Consider the following 22,931-nt stretch of genomic DNA (forward strand, 5'->3'; position numbering starts at 1 on the left):
TTAAAATTTTACACAATCTCAAATATTATCATAAAATATTTGCTGAAAAATCCTTTTTGTGTTTCAGAAGGTGTAGCTGCATCAGAAACACAAACACCAGCAAATGCAAATGTTTATTTTTGTTTATTATTGACAAAAGAAAATAATTATACTAAGTTCTTGACAGTTTCATTGTGTAATGCATGCGTTTCATAATCTTCTAAAACTTTTGGATCAACGGAACCGCCAGGACACAACGGGAGAACTGGATCCTGCTGTGATCCCACACTAACAAAGTCGGTCTGGTTTTTACTGTGGCCTGGTTCCACAATGTCAGTCCCCAGTCAGACCCGGCCTGTTGACGTCCCCCTCCTCCATGTTAGTCCTGTGTAAAAGTCTTATGCTGCCTTCACATGTTACCAGGAACTGTAAAATTCACAAACCATCATGTTCAGTCTTGTGACAAAGTCGATGGTCCATGTCGATGTCAATACAAAACAAAATGAGGGCTATTCTATTATAATCTGTGTTACATCAGTAAGCTTAGTCAAGTCATCCAGTAATGTGAATGTGATGAAGTTACACAGTAATGATGTAAAGCCCTGTAAACAAATATATAAGGTAACTGAATGAATTCTTATCTGTTACTTGTGATTTCAATACAGAACAAAATGAGGCCCATTATGTTTTATTCCTTATCTGTGTATTACACCAGTAAGCTTAGCTCAGCTCCCCATTTTATCAACTCTACTGTTTCTAGAACCTGTGGATTCCCATAGGTCAACGTGCTAGTTTAATTAATTAATTAATCAAATAACTAAATAAATGAATAAAAGAATTTAACCCTCTCTGAACCTGAATTGGTGCTTCATTGAGAGAAAAGTTATAGTTTCTGCATGGAAACAGTTTTACCAAGTTCTACTGCACCACTCGGCTCTGTCGTCTTTTCGATGGTTTCTCACCTGGTTTGGGTTCAGAGATCCAGTCGATGTGTAAAGCCTTCTCTCTGGCCTGGGATAGAGTCAGATACCGACGATCCTGAAGGCAAAACAGGGAAAAGACAACAGAACCAGTGTCCCTGTACGTTAGCGTCATGTTCTATTTGAATCAGTCCCAGTTGAATGTGTGAGGCTGTCAGGTTCTGTTCTATGTTCCAGTCCTGTGGTCTGGATGCACATCAATCTAACTATAGAAGTGGGCGGGACTTTGACCGGAGGAGAACTCAAGTAATTCAATCACAGTCCATATATGACTTCTATCAGTGATCAATAGGAACTATATTGATATCTTGAACCATTTACATGTCATAAACCATCCAAATATGGACCATTAGAAAGAAAGACACATTTATAATATTTATCAATATTCATTAGAGAGCAGTTATCATAATATAATCCTCTGCATTTTGCTTTTTGATTTTTTTTTTAAACAACAGGTGCAGGTGCAACAGCAGCATTGCACCTGCACGCCCTCCTGTGTTGCAACAGACATCGATGGGACAAACATCGATGGGACACAGGGACACGGGGCAGGGCCAAAATGTGCATTATATAGTAGGATTATATTATATTATATTATATTATATTATATTATATTATATTATATTATATTATATTATATTATTTTAGATTAGATTAATTTCATTGATCCTTTGGACAGAGCTCTGAGGAAATTGAGGATGAAGAATTAAATGAAGTGAGAAATTAATCAAAACAGAGAAAACGGAAGAAAGTGAATTTTTTTTTAGCAAAATATATGATTAAATGAACATAAAACAGCTGTCTACAACCACTGTCATTTATCATACTACATGAAAAAATTAGCTTCTCTCTATATTTATTTTTTCCTTATGGTTTATCAGAATTTATCATAATAAAATCCTCTGCATTTAATTTTTTTTTCTTTAGATATTTCCCTATATTTAATTCACTGATAAGGTAAAAAAAAAAATCAGAGTAAATTCAAAGGTTACTATATATTATTTGTAAATAATCTTTAATTTTTTATTCTAATTCTTTATTTATATAAATACCAAATTTCTTTCTTTTCTCTTCATATTTTTTCACTCGTTTGTGGTTTTTCTAGCTGTTTTTTTTATCTGCATGCTTGTTGTATTTTTTCTGCTGTTAATTGTGAAATTTCCCCACGATGGAATAAAGAAAGTCTTACCTTATTTTATCTTATCTTATCCTATTTTATCTTATCTTAGCCTGTTTTATCTTATCTTATTTTATCTTATCTTATCCTATTTTATGTTATACTATTTTATCTCCCTTGGAAAAGAGGTTCTTAATCACAACGAGATCTTTTTTCCTGGTTAAATAAAGGTTAAATAAAATTATGTTTTTAAAAAATCGTATCTTATCTTATCTTGAGAAAACTGCTGCTGAACCTCCGTCTTTATTTAGAACTGGTTAAGATTCAAGGATCCAAAGGTGATCTTAAAGAAGGTCAGGTCCTGTAAGTGGGTCACCGTGGTCCAGATCAGCGGTGGCGTGTGTTCTCAGCCGGTCCTCCTCTATCATACGTCTGTGAGGTGTGTTTACCTTCAGGGAGTCGTAGTGGTCCTGCCTGACCTCCTCGTACTCCTCCTTCAGATCCTCGAAGTACTCGTCCTTCATGACGTCGTCCAGGAGCTGAGAACACTGGAACACATGGGAAGTCCATCACAAACGGGTTTTTATCACACATTTCCACAGTCTAGTCTGATGTTTAATGATCCCTGTTAAAAAATACAAAACAGCTGATTAACACCCATAGAAATGCTAATTAGTAGAAAATATTTACTCCTGCGAAAACACTCATCATTGAGGAAAATGTCAACATGTTTAGAAGCTGTGGGGAGTGTGTATTTAAAGCAGGGGTGGAAAACATACGGCACGGGGGCCAAAACTGGTCCAGTTTGGAGAACAGAATAGAATAGAATAGAATAGAATAGAATAGAATAGAATAGAATAGAATAGACGTTATTGTCATTGTGTTACTCCAGTCAGTGTAGCAATATGAATAATAAAAACGCAACATGTCAAAAAATAAGAGAGCAAGCATAAAACCAAAAAAATTTAAATTAAATAAGAAAATAAAATATAAAATTTAACAAAGTAAAATAAGAATAGAACTAAAAGTAGAATAAAAAATAAATAAAATAGTTGTAATAGGTGCAATTTACAGTATGAACAGCACTAACAATATGTATTTCCTACAAAAATAGTACGTCATTTGTGAAATGATATGATATTAAACAATCATTTTAGTTTAGCCCTACTTTGCTCTCAACTGGATTCGACCAGTAAAGGACATAATATTACATATAAATTATAAATATAATAACCTATAAATAATAACAACTGCAAATTTTTCCTCTCTCTTTTAGTGTCAAAAAGTGAAATTACATTAAAATGTGTAAATGTACTAACTATCCTTTCACAAAAATGTAAATATCATGAACAACCTAAAGTGTCTTAAGAGAAGTAAGTGTAACTATACCAATATTCTGCCTGTTATTAAATGTTTTGTGTATTTGTAGATCCACTATGATCTGTAAGTTGTAATGTACATGTGTAAATGACAAACTGAGGCAGAATATTGTTAAAAATTAACCTATTAGAGAGCAGGAAGAACATGTCGACTCTACATGGTCCTTCTGCACCACCGTGTTATTGAAATTTTGCATGTTTTTGTTGTTGTACAGTGTATTTTATCAAAGAAACACTGGTTATGTGATAAATGTGGACATCAGGGCTGAAGATAAAGACTCTGTGATGAGGTTGGTGGATGTTCTTACCACCACGACGCTCCTGGAGGCGTCCAGGACGTGAACAACAGGAGAAGTGTAGCGAGGGGCAATTTTCACCGCCGTGTGGGTCCTGTCAACGATACAACAGCAACAAATATGACAACAACCACAAAAATACATGAGTTACAACACTGACCAACAACAAAAACAACAACAACAAAAAACACACACCAGTTCAACACTGGTTTACAGTTTATTATAAATAATCTCAGATTAAATACTTTAATAAATTGAACTGAAAACAAAAGACCAAAGTGCTACTTGTCTGATGTTTTCAATGTACAGAGTTTTATATATTATAGATTATATATTATGGATTATAGATCATAGATTTAAATTTATAGACTATAGGTCATATTTTATAGATTACTGATCACAGATTATGACAATAAATTACAGATTATAATTAACAGATCTCAGATTATGGATCATAGTTACAGATTATAGACAATAGATTACAGATCCAATATTATAGATTATAAATTATAGGTAACGGATTACAGATCATAGTTTATAGATTATAGATCCTACATGATAGACTATAGACCAGGTTATATATCACAGTTTGTAGTAGGGATGCACCGATACCACTTTTTTCCAGGCCGAGTAAAAGCACATGTACTTACATTTGAGTACTTGCCGATACCAAGTACCGATACGAGTACTTAATAATCCCATTTCAGTTTTTAGTTCCTTTTGTAAATGTGCTTTATTGTCGTTATCATTAGTCTGACTGGAACAAGGTGCTGCTACTGACATTTAATGTGTTGGAATGAGCGTTTCTCAATCAATCCACCAGGGGGCGCCGCTCTGAATTAACCATACTGGACAAATACCACGAAGAAGAGGAAAGTTTTTTGAGAAGAAGATGAAAGTCAGTAATAATAAACATGGAGACGACAGAGGTAACACTAATGTGTTACTAATGTTGCAGCGTTTTTGCTGGTAAGGTTTAACAGCTTAGCTTCAGCAGGAGGAGAAAAGAGAAATGAACGATAAGTTTGGTTTTCACTTCTGCTGGCGGCGGTCCGCACCACTCCATACCTCTATAGTGTTATAAGTAGGGTGGAAACCGGCCCAGCCCTGGGTAGTTGTCCTAAATGTGTCAGTAGTTTTTCTCTAACTCACACAGCGGCTCTTTGAACAGATCCTCTACCTCCACGGTTCTCAGTGGTATTCTCTGTCTGGGTACGCATCTGCCAGCACCTGGAAAATGGATGGAATGTACGCAGAGGGCAGACAGAACGCTGCGTCCGTATCCGTCTGTGTCTGTAACGTTACTTGCACTCAGCGTTACTTTTATCACCGTCATTTATTTTGAAAAACCTCCACACTCTTCACACTCCCACACATTATTCCACCGCCAAGTACCTGCTGCGCTGAACTGTGAATGTCATGCTGTCCTAAGTGGTATCGGTGCGGTTGTATTGGATTACTTTTACAAGTACGAGTACAAGTACACACGCTGAGTATCGGAGTCGATGCCCGATACTAGTATTGGAATTGGTGCATCCCTAGTTTGTAGTCTATGGACCATAGATTACAGATTCTAGACAACAGATTCTAGACCATACAGAATAGACTATTGAGCAGGTTATATATTGTAGTTTGTAGATTATAGATCATGGATTATAGATCCTAGATAATAGATTATAAATCCTAGATAACAGTTTATAGATTATAAATGATAGGTAATGGGTTATAGATCCTAGATAATACATTGTACATTATAGATACATTATACATCATACATTATAGATCATGGATTATAGACTAAAAATCTTAGATTAGATTATTGATCAGATCACTGGTTCACTGTATATTGAAATGTAAATGATTGTTAAAAGTCTGGTTTGATTTTATTCGTCCTCGTTAGTGGAAGCTCCACTGGGTTCATGTCAGTCGTGTGTTGGGTGGTGGGATGTTACTTGGACGTGGTGGCTCCTCCGATCAGCAGAGGAGTGTTCATTCCCAGCCTCTCCATCTCTTTGGCCACGTAGATCATCTCATCCAGAGACGGCGTGATGAGCCCCGACAGGCCGATGATGTCTGCACGAACACACAACCAAGGTTATAATAGTTTGGGATTTTTCATTATAGTTTAGTTTTATTTAGTTTTGACTTTTTTTCTTTCCTCCTATTCAGTTAGTTTTAATTAGTTTTTAGAGCAGGTTTGCTAGTTTTTATTAGTTTTCATTTTTTTTCTAAATGCTTAGTTTTAGTTTAGTTTTGTCATATCTTTTATCTTCCTCGCCGTCGTATTCAAACTAATCCCAGACAGGACTCTGCTGCTTTCTCCCAACTTTAGCCTCCATGTTTCCAGGTAGAGTGGGGACCAGAAGACGACTGGAAACCACAAGTGACGAGAAGTGACAGACCTTGAAGTGTCGTATGGTGCCACCAGCTGCTCGTGCGAAATAAATCGATTTCATATCAATCTGACATTGACAAAGACAAAACGGAGGGAATTTTATCCATAATTTTTTAATACATTTTAGTTAGTTTTGTAAGCACACAATGCAGTTTCACTTATTGTTTTTTTCTTTTAATCATAGTTTTTATTTATTTCAGTCAACGAAAATGTTTTTTCAATTGTAGTTTTTGTCATTTTGTTAGTTTCATTAACAATAATAACCTTGCACACCAGACTAGACTGGATTAGACTAGATTAGACTACACTAGACTACATTAGACTAGATTATATTAGGTTAAACTAGATTAGACTAGATTAGATGAAACTAGATTAAACTAGACTAGATTAGACTAGACTAGATAAAATTAAACTAGATTAGACTAGATTAGATTCAACTAGATAAAACTAGATTAAATTAAACTAGATAAGACTAGACTACATTAGATTAGATTCGACTAGACTAGACCAGACTAGATTTAACTAGACCATACTAGATTAGACTAGACGAGATTAGATCAGAATTTTTTTTTTTTGCCATAACACACTGTTTTAAGTATTTATAACATAATGATAATTAATGGCCAGATATTAAAAGTTAAGTTCTCCTTGATAAAAAAGGTGGAAAAGAATGGAAAAAAAGACATTTACAGACACTGTTATTGCAAAAAAATCATAAAGAAATCTGGTCAGTCTGTTATATTGGTAGTCCTTTAAGGGTTAAAATACAGGGTTTTTTTTTTTTTTTTCCAGCATTTAACATGTTCTAATCATTAGCACCTTTAGGGTGGACCGTCCTATTATTTTCCTATTATTATTCCCTTACTATTACATAGAGTATCCAGTTTCTCCAAACAGGGACAAGGGCATATCTGAGAAACTGAAATCAGCACAAACACAAAGATGGGATTCTTCAAACCCCCATAAACCCCAGTAACCAGATACTGATGTCCAGGTAAACACAGTCATGGTTGTTCACAGTACCTGCTTTCTGTGCAATAGCTTCTCTGAGGATCTGGTCACATGGAACCATCACACCCAGGTCGATCACTCTGAAAAACAGGAAACATCAACAGATCTGAGGAGAAAAGACCGCTACACTTCCACAGTTTTACTCTGCGTTTAGTCAAAATGGACTGAAATTTTCTCAAAGAATCAAAAAAACAAAAAAAAAAAAAAAAAAAAAAAATTTCACAGGGACCTACTGGTATTCAACAAGGGGCATGAACCAATGGAAAAAGACAAAAGTCCAGGCACTCACTTGGTTAGAAAATAAAAAAAGCCTTTATTTCAAAAGGTCCTGTAGATGAGTTCATAGGAACTGGAGTTAAAAACACACCAACGCGTGTTGGCATCTTCTTCAGGGTGAAGAAGGCACATGCCGACGCGCGTTAATACTACTACTACTACTGCTACTACTACTATTACTACTACTACTACTAATAATAATAATAATAACTAGAAGCACTCGGAGAGCATAGACCTCCGCCAAAGCAGATCAGTGCCCCGGATTTGGATGAAAATTTCAGGAAATGTTGATACTGGCACAAGGAACAAATTATTCAATTTTGGTGGTGATCGTGGGTGGGTGGGTCATGGGGGCCCACTGATCTGCCTTGGCAGAGGTCTGCGCTGTCTTTTCTAGAAAAGCACTCGTAGAGCGCTTCTATAGACTCTAAATAAAGACACTGTGTTCAATGTGTCGATCCTAGTGCTTTTTCTAATCCACACTTGGGTTTTTCATCAATCTCAGTCTCATTCCAGGTTTGGTGTGAAACCCATCGTGTCCACTGGTGTTACATACAGAACTTGCACATTTAAACACAAATAAATTATGAGTGATTTTTCAACAGCGGTCATTTTTATGAAACACTCTGCCTTGGATATTTACTTTGATTACCAAAATGTACCTGTGAGAGAATAACGAGATATTCCAAAATATATTGACCGTGTTACATGTGGATTTTTGTATTAAATATTATGTAAAGTAATATAAACGTGTGTTTTATCTGAAAAATAGTTTCCCTTTTATCTCAGTAAATATTTATTTTTAAAATAAACCCAAAGTGCTTCCAAACATGCTTCATAACATTAGTCTACAACTAGTTTGAATTTTTAGCCCCATGTCCTGTTTTTAGGACCAGTTTCATAGAAGCATTCATATACACACTGTACTTACAAGATTTTACAATTTTACCAAACACATATTTTGTTAAATTTGTATTCTATTTTCTGATCTTATTTTTAGTTTCATAATTTTATATTCAGTCTAGTCTTATTTTCTGATGTATGGTTTGCACTGACTGGAGTAGCACTACTAATTTAACTGAACACAATGACAATAAAAGCTATTCTATTCTGTTCTATTCTATTAAAAAAAAAAAAAAAGGAAAAAGCTTCTGTCGTTCCATTGTGACTAGGGGTGTAAGAAAATATCAGTTCTGCAATATATTGTGATATTTCCTTTCTCAATACTGTATTGATATTAAAAAGTACTGTATCGATATTTTTAGGTATTTATTCAAATGCAGATATTGTGGATGTCTGATTTTGTTTTTCTTTGTTGTTTATATTTTATTTATTATTATTTTACACTTTTATTAAATAATGTTAGTTCCTTTGTTGGAATTGCATAAAAATAATGTTCTGATGTTAGTTGTGAACTAATAGAATATGAACACTTGAACAGGATCTTAAATTGTAATGTCTGTAAAACAGAATTTAAGTTTGAACACAGGAACAATTTGTGATATAGCATTAGATCCTGTTCAGATCAAATAAAAATGTGTTTAGTATTTGTGCAGATTTCTGGTATAATTCAATTCTTCAAGGAAATAATCATTTAAAAAAAGAAACAAACAAAAAATTGCCTTTTTAACAGTATCATGATATATCGTATCGTGATCCTAGTATTGTGATTTGTATTATATTGCCAGATTCTTGCCAATACACACCCCTAATTGTGACCATAAAATATGTCAAATTAAGTCCAATGTCCTTATAAAAACCCAGCATTCTAAATGCTAAAAGCCTAAACCTCCTCCGTCCTTCACTGGGCTCAGTTCAGATGTGGACATAAACTCATATATTGGGTATTAAAGTCCCGTCACAGGCCACAGAAGCACCATTAACCAGCAGTAACAGTATGTGTCTGGTATCCACGGTCTGGCAGTAAATCGACACCACCACCTCTCTCCCAGAATGCAACAGAGCGCCCGTGGGGGATTAAAAGGCAATCTGAGGTGAAGAGGATAATTCTGTGAACTGTTGAGTGAACTTCCATGACTGAAGCACAGCTGAACATTTAACCTGGAGCAGAGGCTGCAGATACACATCCACAAACAGTGTCTGGATGTGACGGTGGAGGGCGGGAGTCTCTGGAACCCCCACAGGGTCCAACATTCCACTTATCTGTCACACATACAGACGTCCACGGAGGTGCTTTGAGTCGAACATTTTGTTTTGTTTTTGTTTTTTTCATTCAGTGCATGTTATAAAAATAGTTCCAATGTCCCTTTATGTCAGCATCATGTTCTATCTGAATCAACACCAGTTGAATGGATGAGGTTGTCAGGTTCTGTTCTATGTTCCAGTCCTGTGGTCTGGATGCAGATCAATCTAACAATAGAAGTGGGCGGGACTTTCACTGGAGGAGAACTCAACTCATCCAATCACAGTCCATATATGACTACTATCAGTGATCAATAGGAACTATATTGATATCTTGAACCATTTACATGTTATAAACCATCAAAATATAGACCATTAGAAGTGATGGCAAATTTGGAATATTTTGAAAATTCACAATCAAAATTCGAAAATCAAGATTTCTCAAAACTGTGAATAAACCCTACAGATGTTGTCCCCAAGAAACTACATAAACATTTTTTTAGATGAATTGAACCAGTAGTTTCACTGGTGAAGATGTTTGAAGAAATTGCTAATGAAGACGAAGACAGCGCCTTTGCAATATATCAGTGTTTTTCAACCTTGGGGTTGGGACCCCATGTGGGGTCACCTAGAACTCAGATGCAGTAACCTGAAATTTCTAGTCACTGATAAAAATAAAAATAAAACCTTACTAATAACAAATATATGGTGAGTTGACAGAGACAATCCCAATATATAAAAGACATGACAAATTGTGCAGCTGAAACTGCAGCACTGTGGTTCTGTTTATCTGTCAAATGTTCATTGTGGTCGGTTTCAGATGCTGCAGCTCTTTCATAATTCATAGTTTCAGTTCTTGTTTGTTCAGTATTAATTGTCAGCCTTGTAAATCACAGCTGGACTGACTGTATCCTGACCAAGGAAAATAAAATTCTCCCTTTGTGCAGTAATCTACACCTGGCTTTACTGCCTCCGTCCTTAATAGTATACATTATATAGACTAAATGTCCTCTAAAATAAATGTTTATTTGCAACATAGTATCACAAACTATTACATGATCAAAAACAAATGAATTTTAGCAAAAAGAAGTCTATGTTTTGAATGTCTGGAGCGCCAGAAATTTGTGTTATTAAAATGGGGTCATGAGTTTAAAAAGGTTGGAAACCACTTCAATAGATCACAGCTGATGAGCTAAAAAAAAAAAAAAAAAGGGGTAAAACACATAGATTAGTGGTGTCAAACGTTGAAGGGTTCAATTCAGTCCGTGGGATGAATTTGTGAAATGAAAAAAATGACACTGGAGATATTAATCATTTTAGTTCAGGTTCCTCATTCAGACCAATGTGATCTAAAGTGGATCAGACCAGTAAAACACTAACATAACCTATAAATAATGTAAACCCAAATTGTTCTGTTTGTTTTAGTGCAAAAGGTAAAATGACATGAAAACGTTTACATTTATAAACTATCCTTTCACAAAAATGTCAATAACCTGAACATACATACCAATATTCTGTCTGTTATTAAATATTTTGTGTATTTGTAAATCCACTGTGATCTGTAAGTTATAATGTACATGTGTAAATGATAAAGTGAGGCAGAATATTGTTAAAACTGAACTTATTTTTCATAGTTATTCATGTTTTCACATTTCTTAAAGGATAGTTTGTAGGTGTAAACTTTCTCCTCACGTAATTTCACTTTTTTCACTCTGAAATATAGAGACAAGTTTTCAGTTGACATTATTTATAGGCTTTTATGCTTTTATTTTTGTTTATTTTGTTTAAGATCCCACTGGTCTGAATGTAGCCCCTGACCTAAAATGACAAACCTGCTGCGAACCTTCAAATATTCAATGTCGACAGCTGGTGAAGGCACGTTTTCAGACACTTTCAAGTTGGAAACTGTTAGTGGTCGGCAGGAAAACTACTTTTACCTGAAGTTGTTGCAGCCCAGGACCACACCTACAATGTTCTTTCCGATATCGTGGACGTCCCCCTTGACTGTGGCCAGAACGATGGTGCCCTGATATGGATCCTGCACCAAGAATACGACACGTTATTTAAAGTCACAGGTTTTATGGCTGCTTTAAAATGCACACCGAGGTCAGAAGTAAACCCAGTACATCACATATAACATATTCAATGGGACTGACCACATCCTCGGTTGCCCCTGACGACGCCATCATCTCCTCCCTCTCCTTCTCCATAAATGGAATCAGATATCCCACCGCCTTCTTCATAACTCGGGCCGACTTGATCACCTGTAAACGCACAAATTCATCTGAAAACCTTCAAAAAACAAACGCAAAATATGAGGTGGGAAACGTTTCTGCATCAGTGAATACAGTCATAATAAAACAACAGGTTTATTTCCATCATAGATCTTCAAACGACTGTAATATTTACACATTTACAAGTGTCTGTTTTCAGTTTCTTCTCTCCAAATGAATCTAAATCCAAATTGTTTTGTGAAACCGGTTAAAGAAATGCATTCTCTGAGCACACACAACAAACAAAAGCTGCAAAGTCTCATGGTCTTAAACTTTAAATGGAGCCATTTTTGTTCTTCATGCTCAAAAAATAATGAGTAAAAACAGAATAATTAATCTAATTTCCCAGTAGGATCTATTATACCTGTTGTATGTTATTAACACTGGTCTTAATCCTTAGATGCACAAATGTCTGGACCCTCCTCTCTTCTATAAAAGTGTTAAAATGAACGTGTTTTTATGCCACATTTGCTATTTTACCATGTTAAAAATAATCATTTGAAGTATATTTCACACAAAAAATGATTTCACGTTTGTTTAAAATGTTAAAAAAAATGGAAAAAAAAAATCTCAATTTTATTTTATTTTTTTATATTTTGAAAATTTGGAAAATAAAGTGTGTAAAGTATATAAAATACAGCATATAACAATAATAGAACAATGTCAACATCCATTTAGTGAATGAGTCCATTGGTTTTGCTGTAAATGAATCAAAGGTTCCGATGAAATTCGACCCACCTATGGAAGCTTGGGGTAGTAAAACAAAAACTACAATCACATAAAATCTATAAAAAGTAAGTAAAAACTTTAACCCATAAAGACCTGGTGTTAGTTTTGTGTCAGTTCCCAAATGAATTTTTCTCTCTATTTAACTTGTCTTTAACTTTTCTCATGTATTATAATATTATCCTCTGTGTTTTACATTTTTCACTGTAAATTGTGTATTTTCCGATATTTAATTTAGATGTCCATGAAAACTCAGAGTTCATTCAAAGGTTATTAAATCAAAACAGAGAAAAAGTGAAGAAAAAGTGACTTCATCAGCAAAATATGTCATCACCTGAGCAGAAAAACAAGCATCAACAGCCAGTGTCATTTGTTAAACCATGTGAAAAGATTTATATTTATCTCTACATTTAATCTTTATTAAATGATTTATCAGCATTTATCATAATATAATCCTCTGAATTTGGCATTTTTTTTTAGGTATTTTCCTTCATTTAACTTAATAATTTTTTTGTCTTCAAAACAACCATCTAAAACCAGTGCCATTTGTCAAATTACATGAAAAAATTATTTTTTCCCCCTCTACATTTAACCTATCCTAAGTGATTTAACACCACTGAATTGAATTTTGCATTTTTCAGTAAATCTTCTGATATTTAATTTATTGATCATGTAGATGTTCCTTAAAGTTCAGAGTAAATTCAAAGGTTATTAAATCAAAGCAGACAAAAAAAAAAAATAGGAAAAAGTGACTTTTTAAACAAAATACATCAGTAATTGAACATTAAACATGTGTCTCCATGCACTGTCTTTGGATTACTGGTGTATCAGTGTTGTAGAAGATGACAGTGTTTCCATGGTGACTACAGAGCCTCTGAATGTCCACGACCATGAAAAGATGACAAAGTGCATTTTACACTAATTATTTCCGTGTATTGATAGGATTAATAGATCAACAGGTATTAAACAGTTTCGATCAGTAGATGCTTTTGGTCACCAGTGGAAGTTTGAGTCTTTATGGGTTAAAGTCTCACCTCTTTTTTTTTTTTTTTTTTTTTTTTTGCTGTAAATGAATCAAAGGTTCAGATGTAACTCCATTGTAAATGAATCCAGGTCATTTTGACCCACCTATGGAAGTATGGGGTAGTAAAACAAAAACTACAATTACATAAAAATCTATAAAAGGACAATTTAAAATGTAGCATGATGTCAGTTGTTTTTTGAGGAATACTTGGAATATTAAATAACTTTTCATTACAATTACATTATTCAGATCTGCACTATTCCTTTTAAGCTAAAAGTTTGTGTTTTATCTGCTTTTCTGTTTTATCTGCTTTTCTGTTTTATCTGTTTTATCTATTTATATGATTTTTGTTTGTTTGTTTTTCTCATGCCTTCTGCTGTAATGCTTTTAATGTTTTATGTAAAGCACTTTGAATTGTCTTGTACATGAAATGTGCTGTATAAATAAACCTGCCTAAACCTACAAAGATATCGCAAGAAAACAACCTTAGCAGGTCACTTATGCACTAAGGGTTAACTCATGAAGACAGAGTGTTTCTTCTAAAAATAAACACACTGTTAATGTCTGCTTCTCAGCCTTCAATATGATTTATGTTGCATGTTTAAAAATGTTTAGTCCACATGCAAAGGAGGTTTAATATCACACCAGTACTCACACTCAGTATTTTCAGTTTTCATCCACCTCTGCTGCATGGATGGATAAATACATTGAACACAAAGCATGTGAGAAAACCCACTAGATGGCGTTTATGGTGAACATCTGTTTTGTGGCGTGGCCTACCTGTGGCAGGAACATCTTCCCAGCTCCAAACAGATCCCCCACCACCTTCATGCCGTTCATCAGGGGGCCCTCGATGATGTGGAGGGGTCGAGTGTAGCGGTCCACCTGACAACGGCATTCCTCCACATCCTCCACCACGAACTTCTCTATTCCCTGATCCATACCAACACGACAAACAGTGACGAAGACAAATTACAATGCATGCAGGTGGAAAACAGCACTGAGACAATATATGTGCACTTATACTTTCATTATATACTAGACACATTTACACATTTAAACAAACTGAAAAATAACTAGAAAAGCACTTGGAGAGCGCAGACCTCCACCAAGACAGATCAGTTTCCCCCCCATCATCACCAAAATTTAATCATTTGTTCTTTGTGCCAGTATCAGCATTTCCTGAAAATGTCATCCAAATCCATCCATAACTTTTTGAGTTATCTTGCTAACAGACAAACAGACAGACAAACCCTGATGAAAACATAACCTCCACCGTTTCACTTGGTGGAGGTAATAAGGAAAATGAAGCAAAAATGAATAGACAAAAAAAATAAATAAAAAAAATCAACAAAATGAACAAAAATGAGAATAAAAAACTAAATAATCGACAAATTGAATAAAATAATCAACAAACTACACAAAAATTAACAAAATGAACAAAAATGAATACAATATACAACAAACTGAACAAAATAATCCAGCCCTAATCCAATATAATATGATCTACAAAAAATGCAATTTTAAATATTCCAATTGAATCTAATCTAGTCAAATATAATCCAGCCTTAAACTAATCTAATATAATCTAAAAAAACCTGCAATTTTAAATAATCCAATCCAACCTAATCCAGCCCTAAACTAATCTAATCCAATCTAATATAATCTAAATCAGCTGTAATGTTACATAGCCCAGGCTAATCTAATCTAATCTAATCTAATCTAATCTAATCCAGCAGTGATCTAATTTTATCTCATCCAGCCCAGATCCAATTCAATTAAATCTAATCTAATCCAGCCCTAATCCAATGTAATATAAAATAAACCAGTCGCAATCTAATATAATCCAATCAATTTAATTTACCGATATTTAATCAAATCCAGCCCTAACACAATCCATTCTAATATAATATGGGGTCGCCTGGAATTTCTAGTAATTGATAAAAATAAAAATAAAAACTTACTAATAAAGAATATATGGTGAGTTGACAGAGACAAAAACAAAACATAAAAGACAAACTGTGAGTCTGAAACTGAAGCGCTGTGGTTCTGTTTATCTGTCAAATGTTCACTGTGGTCAGTTTCAGATGCTGCAGCTCTTTCATAATTCATAGTTTCAGTTCTTGTTTGTTCAGTATTAACTGTCAGCCTTGTAAATCACAGCTGGACTGACTGTACATATCCTGACCCAGGAAAATCCAATTCTCCCTTTGTGCAGTAATGTACACCTGGATTTACTGCCTCCGTCTATAATAATATATATTATATAGCAGGGGTCACCAATCCTGGTCCTCGAGGGCTACTATCCTGCATGTTTTAGATATATCCCCCTTCCAACCCACCTGATTCAAATGATAGGCCTATCATCAGGCTCTGCAGAAGCCTGATAATGACCGTCAGGTGTGCTGGGAGAGGGATACATCTAAAACATGCAGGATAGTAGCCCTCGAGGGCCAGGATTGGTGACCCCTGTTATATAGACTAAATGTCCTCTAAAATTAACCTTTATTTGCAACATAGTATAGCAAACTATTACATGATCAAAAACAAATGAATTTTAGCAAAAAAACCAAAAAAGTCTCCGTTTTGAGTGTCTGGGGTCGCCAGAAATTTGTGATGTTAAAATGGGCTCACAAGTTTAAAACGGTTGGGAACCACTGGTCTAATCTAATCCAATTTAATCCAATCTAATCTAATCTACTCTACTTTAATCTACTCTACTCTACCCTAATTGAATCTACTCTTACCTTGATGAGGGCGTACTCCAGCCTCTCTTCCACACTAGTTTCCCTCCACTCGTCGGTCTGAGCGGCCTTCTTCGCTCCTTTGACGTTGTTCTATGGAGATGATGGTGATCATCATCATCGGTCTACAGTCAAACCCGTTGTACGTTCGTCTCAGTGTTTGTTTTTTTTCGTTGTTGTACCTGTGCGTAGGACAGTAGTTTCTCTGTGGCCTCAGCGTCTCGGTTCCAGATCAGGTTTTCACACAGCAGCAGCAGCTCTTTGTCGATGTCGTCGTACACCGGTAAATTCCCAGCATTCACTATGCCCATGTCCATCCCATCCTGAGGCGGAACAATGACGGGTTCAGCGTTACAGCACAAATAAAACCAGTTGGACAAAGTGGACAAAAGCCAACATTTATCATCAGTGAGATTTATTGAGTCATCAGGGCTTCCTTATGTGCAAATGTGAGTAAAATAGAAACAAGTGGTTCCAGTCACAACAAACCCCGCCCCTCACACGTAATATAGTTAATTTTGGCATCAATCCATCTGATGTCATCATGTCTATGCGTGCGCTGATGTCAGCATATCAATTGCCTCTATATATGTGACAAGTTTGAAGTAAATTGAAACAAAATTGATGTTTTCATAGACATGTGAAATTTTGCCCGTTATAAGTAAATGAGAGAAGAAAAAAGATTTTCAAAATTCTTTACAAATTTGAACTTTGACCTACTTTTCCCAAAATGTAATCACATCTATTCTGGGTCACTGGCAATCTATAAACCAAATTTGGTACGAATTCAACCAATAGTTTGGCTACTACAGACATTTGAAATTTTGCCCATTATAAGTAACTGGGGAGAAAAAAAGATTTAAAAAATTCATAAAATTATTTTACTTTGGCCTACTACATTTCTCAAAATGTAATGAGATCTATTCTGGGTCACTGGAAATCTATAAACACGATTTGGTATGAATTCAACCTATAGTTTTGCTGCTACAGACATTTGAAATTTCGCTCATTATAAGTAAATGGGGAAAATTCGTTTTTTAAAAATTTGTAAAAAATTTAAACTTTGACCTACTTTTCCCAAAATGTAATCACATCTATTCTGGACCACTGGCAATCTATAAACCAAATTTGATATGAATTCAACCAATAGTTTTGCTGCTACAGACATTTGAATTTTCGCCCATTATAAATAAATGGGGATTTTTTTTGTTTTTAATTCATGAAAAATTTGAACTTTGACCTACTTTTCCCAAAATGTAATGAGAACTATTCTGGGTCACTGGCAATGTATAAACCCAATTTGATATGAATTCAACCAATAGTTTTGCTGCAACAGACATTTGAAATTTCGCCCATTATAAGTAAATGGGGAAAATTTGTTTTTTAAAAATTCATAAAAAAGTTGAACTTTGACATATTTTTCCCAAAATGTCATCAGATCAATTCTGGGTCACTGGCAATCTATAAACCCAGTTTAGTATGAATTCAACCAATAGTTTTGCTGCTACAGACATTTGAAATTTCCCCCCTTTATAAGTGAATGGGGAAAAAAAAAAGATTTAAAAAAATTCCTAAAAAATTTTAACTTTGACCTACTTTTCCCAAATTGTAATGAGATCTATTCTGGGTCACTGGCAACATATAAACCCAATTTGGTATGAATTCAACCAATAGATTTGTTGCTAGAGTGAAAACAAACAAACAAACTGAACAAAAAACAATAGCCCTTGCCTCCCCTTCGGGCTTAGAGTCTGCTGGTCAGAGTCTGGAACATTAATATTACATAGAAACACCCTTAATAACACCATTAAAAGGTGAATTTGTACTTCTGTAGTCCTTTCCAGCCTCAATGACACTGAAAGCATTTTGTGTTACAAAAGATAAAGGATTAAACCGACAACCTGCTCTACATCCTGATCCACAGATAATGTTAGAAACTATAGAAATGATTGTAAAAACAGTGTGAAATGTTAATTTATGCACATTTTAAAGCCACATTGTGAACTGTGGCAATGGTTTGAACACACTGAAGTGAAGACCATGAAGTAGGTTTTATTGTATGGACCAGACTGACCCCTGCTGGTGAGAGTTCAGTACTACACAGAACCATTATAAACTGAGCATTAAAAAAAGAAAAATTAATTCCAAAGCTGTGGATCAAGGGGAATGTTTTCTTTTTGTGTTTATAAAGCAAATGACAAGTGAAAGATGAAGATAATTTTAACTTTTGACTTCGGGTCTACATCTTGACCCCCATAATCATGACAAAAAAAAACCCATAAAATATCTTAGAATAGGACATTTAAGTAGTAGTTTTGCACTGTTAACATCACATCAGAGTCAGAGTACAATCTGATGTCTGTGCAGTATTTTTCAGGGTTCGTACACATTTTTTAAGGTAAAATTTTAAGGGTCATTTTCAGATTTTTCCAGCAAAGCCCTTTATTTCTGGAGCCAAATACATATCTACAGAAATACATGTACTCAGGATTAGAGGTCAACCAATGCGGGTTTTTCTAAGGCCAATACCAATTTTTTAAAATTTAGTCAGCTGATAGCCGATATCTAGAGCTGATTTTTGAGGCTGATATTTAAGGCCGATTTTTTTTTTAAGCACATTGACCGTAAAATACAATTTAAACACTCAGATAATTAAGATTTTTATGAAGCAAAATAAATTAAATTATTAATACATGTAGAAATAGTACTCTTTTAACATTTATTGAGCTTCTAGTGCTGCCCACACAGATGCCTGATCAAATATCTTATAACATTTTTACTACTGATCAAATATTGGCTTTCAAAAAAATAAATTAAGGCTGATGGCCGATATTGGAAAAAAATCAATGTATCAGCCTGATATATCGGCGTACCTCTAAACTCACAGGGGTCAAACATGCGGCCCGGGGGCCAACTCTGGCCCGCCAAAGGTTCCATTACGACCCACAGGGATGAAAGTGCAAAAATGAACCTCAACAGTCAAGGTTGTCCAAATCATTTTGGTTCAGGTTCCACATACAGACCAATGTAAAGTAAAAAGTAAAAAATAACAACACAATAACCCATAAATAATGACAACTACTGTACAAATTTTCTTTGTGAAAAATTACGTGGAAAAAATTTAAGTGAAAAAAATCAGATTACACTGTGAAAATATTTACAAAACTATTCTTTCGCAATAAAATGCAAATAAATGCATAAATAAAAACAAAGATGAACAACCTGAAATGTGCAATTTTAACAATATTCTGCCTGTTATTAAATGTTTTGTGCATTTATGGATCCACTGTGATCTGTAGTTGTGTTAATAATAAGAGATGTAATATTGTAGAAATTGTTCAAATTTTAGTTCCAAACCCCTAAAATTTTAACAATATTCTGCCTGTTATCAAATGTTTATGTAACACTGTGTGTAATCTACATGTATAAATAATAAGTCGAGGCATAATATTGTTAAATTGCGCTAATTTCTCAAATGAAATTTCTGTTTTTTCAGGTTATTCGCACATTTTTTATAAAATGTAATTAGTTTCATAGTTTCATTGTTTTGTTTTTTTTTTGTAGTAAAACAAAATGAAAAACTTTGATTTGTCATTATTTATAGGTTATTAAGTCATTATTCTACTGGTCTGGCCCGCTTGAGATCAAATTGGGCTAAATATGGAACTGAACCTAAATGAGTTTGACACCCCTGCTGTAACTCATATAAACCCTGATTGTTGGTGTTAGCTGTGATCTGTGTGAAGAAGAGGCAGTTAATTGTGTGTTTACCTTGATGGCGTGGTAGAGAAACGCTCCGTGCATGGCCTCTCGTATGGCCTCCATTCCTCTGAAGGCGAAGGAAAGGTTGGACAGACCTCCGCTCACTCTGGCTCTGGGTAATGTCTCCTACATAAACACAAGCACACAACTATGAACAGACTGTATACGACAAACCAACAGGGATCATGTACAGTCCACAGTAAAAGTCCTCGTCCAACATGAGGTTTGTTTATTTAGTAAAGTTTGAACGTCCACATATGCATTTGTGTCTGTATTTAGATCCAAAGTAACGTATGTGAAGTATGAACAACACGAAAAACAGAAGATTTAAGGAAAAAAAACTGCTGGTCGTATTTAGTGTGACCTCCCTTTGCATTTAACACGTCTTTAACCCTTTAGTTCAGACAATATGAGATTTATGGCATTAAACAAATTTAACAATAAAAAGCAAAGGAAGCAAAAATGAATAAAATAATCAACAAATTAAATAATAATGAACAAAATAAACAAAATAATAGACAAAATGCACAACATAAACAACTAAATGAATAAAATAATTAAAATATGGGTAAAAAAATGAATAAAATAATCAAGAAAATGGATAAGAATGCCAAAATAACCAACAAAATGAACAAAATAATAAAAGCCTTAAACAAAAAATAAACAAAATAATTTAAAAATGTGATAAAAATGAAGAAAATAATCAATAAAATGAACAAATAATCACAAATGAGTAAAAATGTTTTTAAAATTACAGAAAATGAAGTAAATAATCAATAAAATGAACCAAATTTTATTCACAAAATTAATAAAATAATTCAATAATAAAAACCTCAAACAAAAAAAATTAACCAAAAAATGAACAAAATAATACAAACCTTAAATAAAAAATGAACAAAGCAATCAACAAATTGAAACAAAAACTGAACAAAACAAACAAAATAATTGACATGAACAAAAAATGAATCACACAGTGTAAAGAACAGGAAAATAAGCACAAATGAACAAAAAATACAAACCTTAAACAAAAAGGAACAAAGTAATCAACAAATTGAACAAAACTGAACAAAGTAAACAAAATATCAACAAAATGAACAAAAAAAAATCAACAAAATGTATGATATAATAAAGAACATGAGTAAAAATGAACAAAAAAATCACTAAATGAACAAAATAATACAAACCTTCCACTAAAAAATGACAAAGTAATCAACAAATTGAACAAAACTGAACAAAATAATTGACAAAATGAACAAATGAATCACAAAATTTAAGAAATAATAAAGAAAATGAGTAAAAAATGAACTAAATAATCAACAAAATGAACAAAATGATCAAAATAACCAGGTTTTATTCAACACGTCAGATGTTTCTAATTGTTGTGTGTTCATCTAGAAGTGGCTTTAACAGCATCTAAATTTGAGACTAATCAAGTTTTAGTTTTTTTTTTTTTTTACAACAGACTGAAGTCATTGGCAGCAGAAACAGAAGCATAAAAACAGCCTAAATATGAGCTGGATTTAAGGGAATCTGATTAATTAAATAATTAAGAAGAAGAAGCGTAAAAGTGTGAGAAAAGATGCATCTGTACATGAGATAAAACATCAGAACTGGTAAACTCATGTCTAAGTCCAATGGTTGAACTTAGTTTTTGTGTCTGACCTTGATGAGTTTGTGGCTCTGATGAATTGAGCGGCGTAGTCGTTGGTGTTCGTCCATGCCGGTGCCGATGGTGAGGATGTTGGGGTCAAAGATGATGTCGTTGGGGTCAAATCCCACTTTACTGACCAGTAGTTTATAGGCTCGAGTGCAGATCTCCACTTTACGGTCCGTGTCTGTGGCCTGAGGAGAATCAACCAGGTTATTTTTATATGTGTGTTTGTCTGATTTAATGTTTCTACACATATGTGATCCACATCTGATTTCTGGACACATGGGACACAGACTACTTTCATATGTGATACATGTCTGAAGTTCGTCAGTGCCACTTCAGTCTGAAATGAAACAAACACCACAATTCTCTGCTGGAGGAAAAAAGGCTCTAAATACTCAAAAATACATGCTATTATACACTTATATACACAACTAACTCTTTCATGCACGAATTATGAGAACCTTAATCAAATTTTTTCCTGACTGTTTTTATTCCTCTTTAGGCATGAAAAAAACAATGCGATTGAAAATTTTCTTCTGAAAATAAATAAAAATAAATAAATAAAAATTATTTAAAATAAAAAAAAAAATACATACAAAAAATAATACTGAAAAAAAAAAATTCTTATGAACCTATTTTTCATGAAGTTACAAAACGTCCACTCAGCTGGACACCACAACGTTAATTTTTGACGCACAGAAACATGTATTTACTGATAAACTGTGTGAAAACTATGGAGAGGGCTTGTGATTCTGGGGGTTTATGCTCAGAGAAATCTACATAATGTTACCTATTCATGTCAGAAAAGATATGTAGTGTCCTTAAAACTTTAATAAAGTTATGTGTAAAAAAAAAAAAAAAAAAAACAACAACAAAAAAGAACAACAAAATCCATGAATATACAAGAGAACAGCTGTAGAAGAGCTGTCCACTGAGTGACCACTGTGCATGAAAAGGGTTAAAATGCTCAGTCACATTAAATACACAAAAAGCATGTTAAAATACAAAACAATATGAATAAAATACACAAAAAATATATGGTGAAACACTAAAATACACACAAAATATGCTTAAATACACAAAAACATGCTAAAATAAACTAAAACATGCTAAACTACATTAAAATATGATAAACATGCACAAAATACAACTTGAATCTGAAATGCTCTAAAA

At 34.0% G+C, this 22,931-nt stretch overlaps 1 protein-coding gene across 1 annotated transcript in view; it reads right to left on the reverse strand.

Annotated features, from left to right (window-relative positions):
* The window catches only part of LOC115410440 (methionine synthase-like), a 35,475-nt gene that overhangs the window by 11,126 nt on the left and 1,418 nt on the right, over nt 1-22,931 (reverse strand). The window contains exons 2-13 of the mRNA XM_030122096.1: nt 21,767-21,946; nt 20,114-20,230; nt 16,525-16,665; nt 16,346-16,435; nt 14,379-14,531; nt 11,732-11,839; nt 11,513-11,613; nt 7,170-7,237; nt 5,704-5,824; nt 3,764-3,845; nt 2,526-2,624; nt 942-1,017 (exon numbers count right to left, since the gene is read on the reverse strand). Of these exons, the coding sequence (XP_029977956.1) occupies nt 942-1,017; nt 2,526-2,624; nt 3,764-3,845; nt 5,704-5,824; nt 7,170-7,237; nt 11,513-11,613; nt 11,732-11,839; nt 14,379-14,531; nt 16,346-16,435; nt 16,525-16,665; nt 20,114-20,230; nt 21,767-21,946 (1,336 nt within the window). The remainder of the gene's footprint in view (nt 1-941; nt 1,018-2,525; nt 2,625-3,763; nt 3,846-5,703; nt 5,825-7,169; nt 7,238-11,512; nt 11,614-11,731; nt 11,840-14,378; nt 14,532-16,345; nt 16,436-16,524; nt 16,666-20,113; nt 20,231-21,766; nt 21,947-22,931) is intronic.

Source organism: Sphaeramia orbicularis, chromosome 19 (genome assembly GCF_902148855.1).
Source record: "Sphaeramia orbicularis chromosome 19, fSphaOr1.1, whole genome shotgun sequence".
Taxonomy (NCBI): domain Eukaryota; kingdom Metazoa; phylum Chordata; class Actinopteri; order Kurtiformes; family Apogonidae; genus Sphaeramia; species Sphaeramia orbicularis.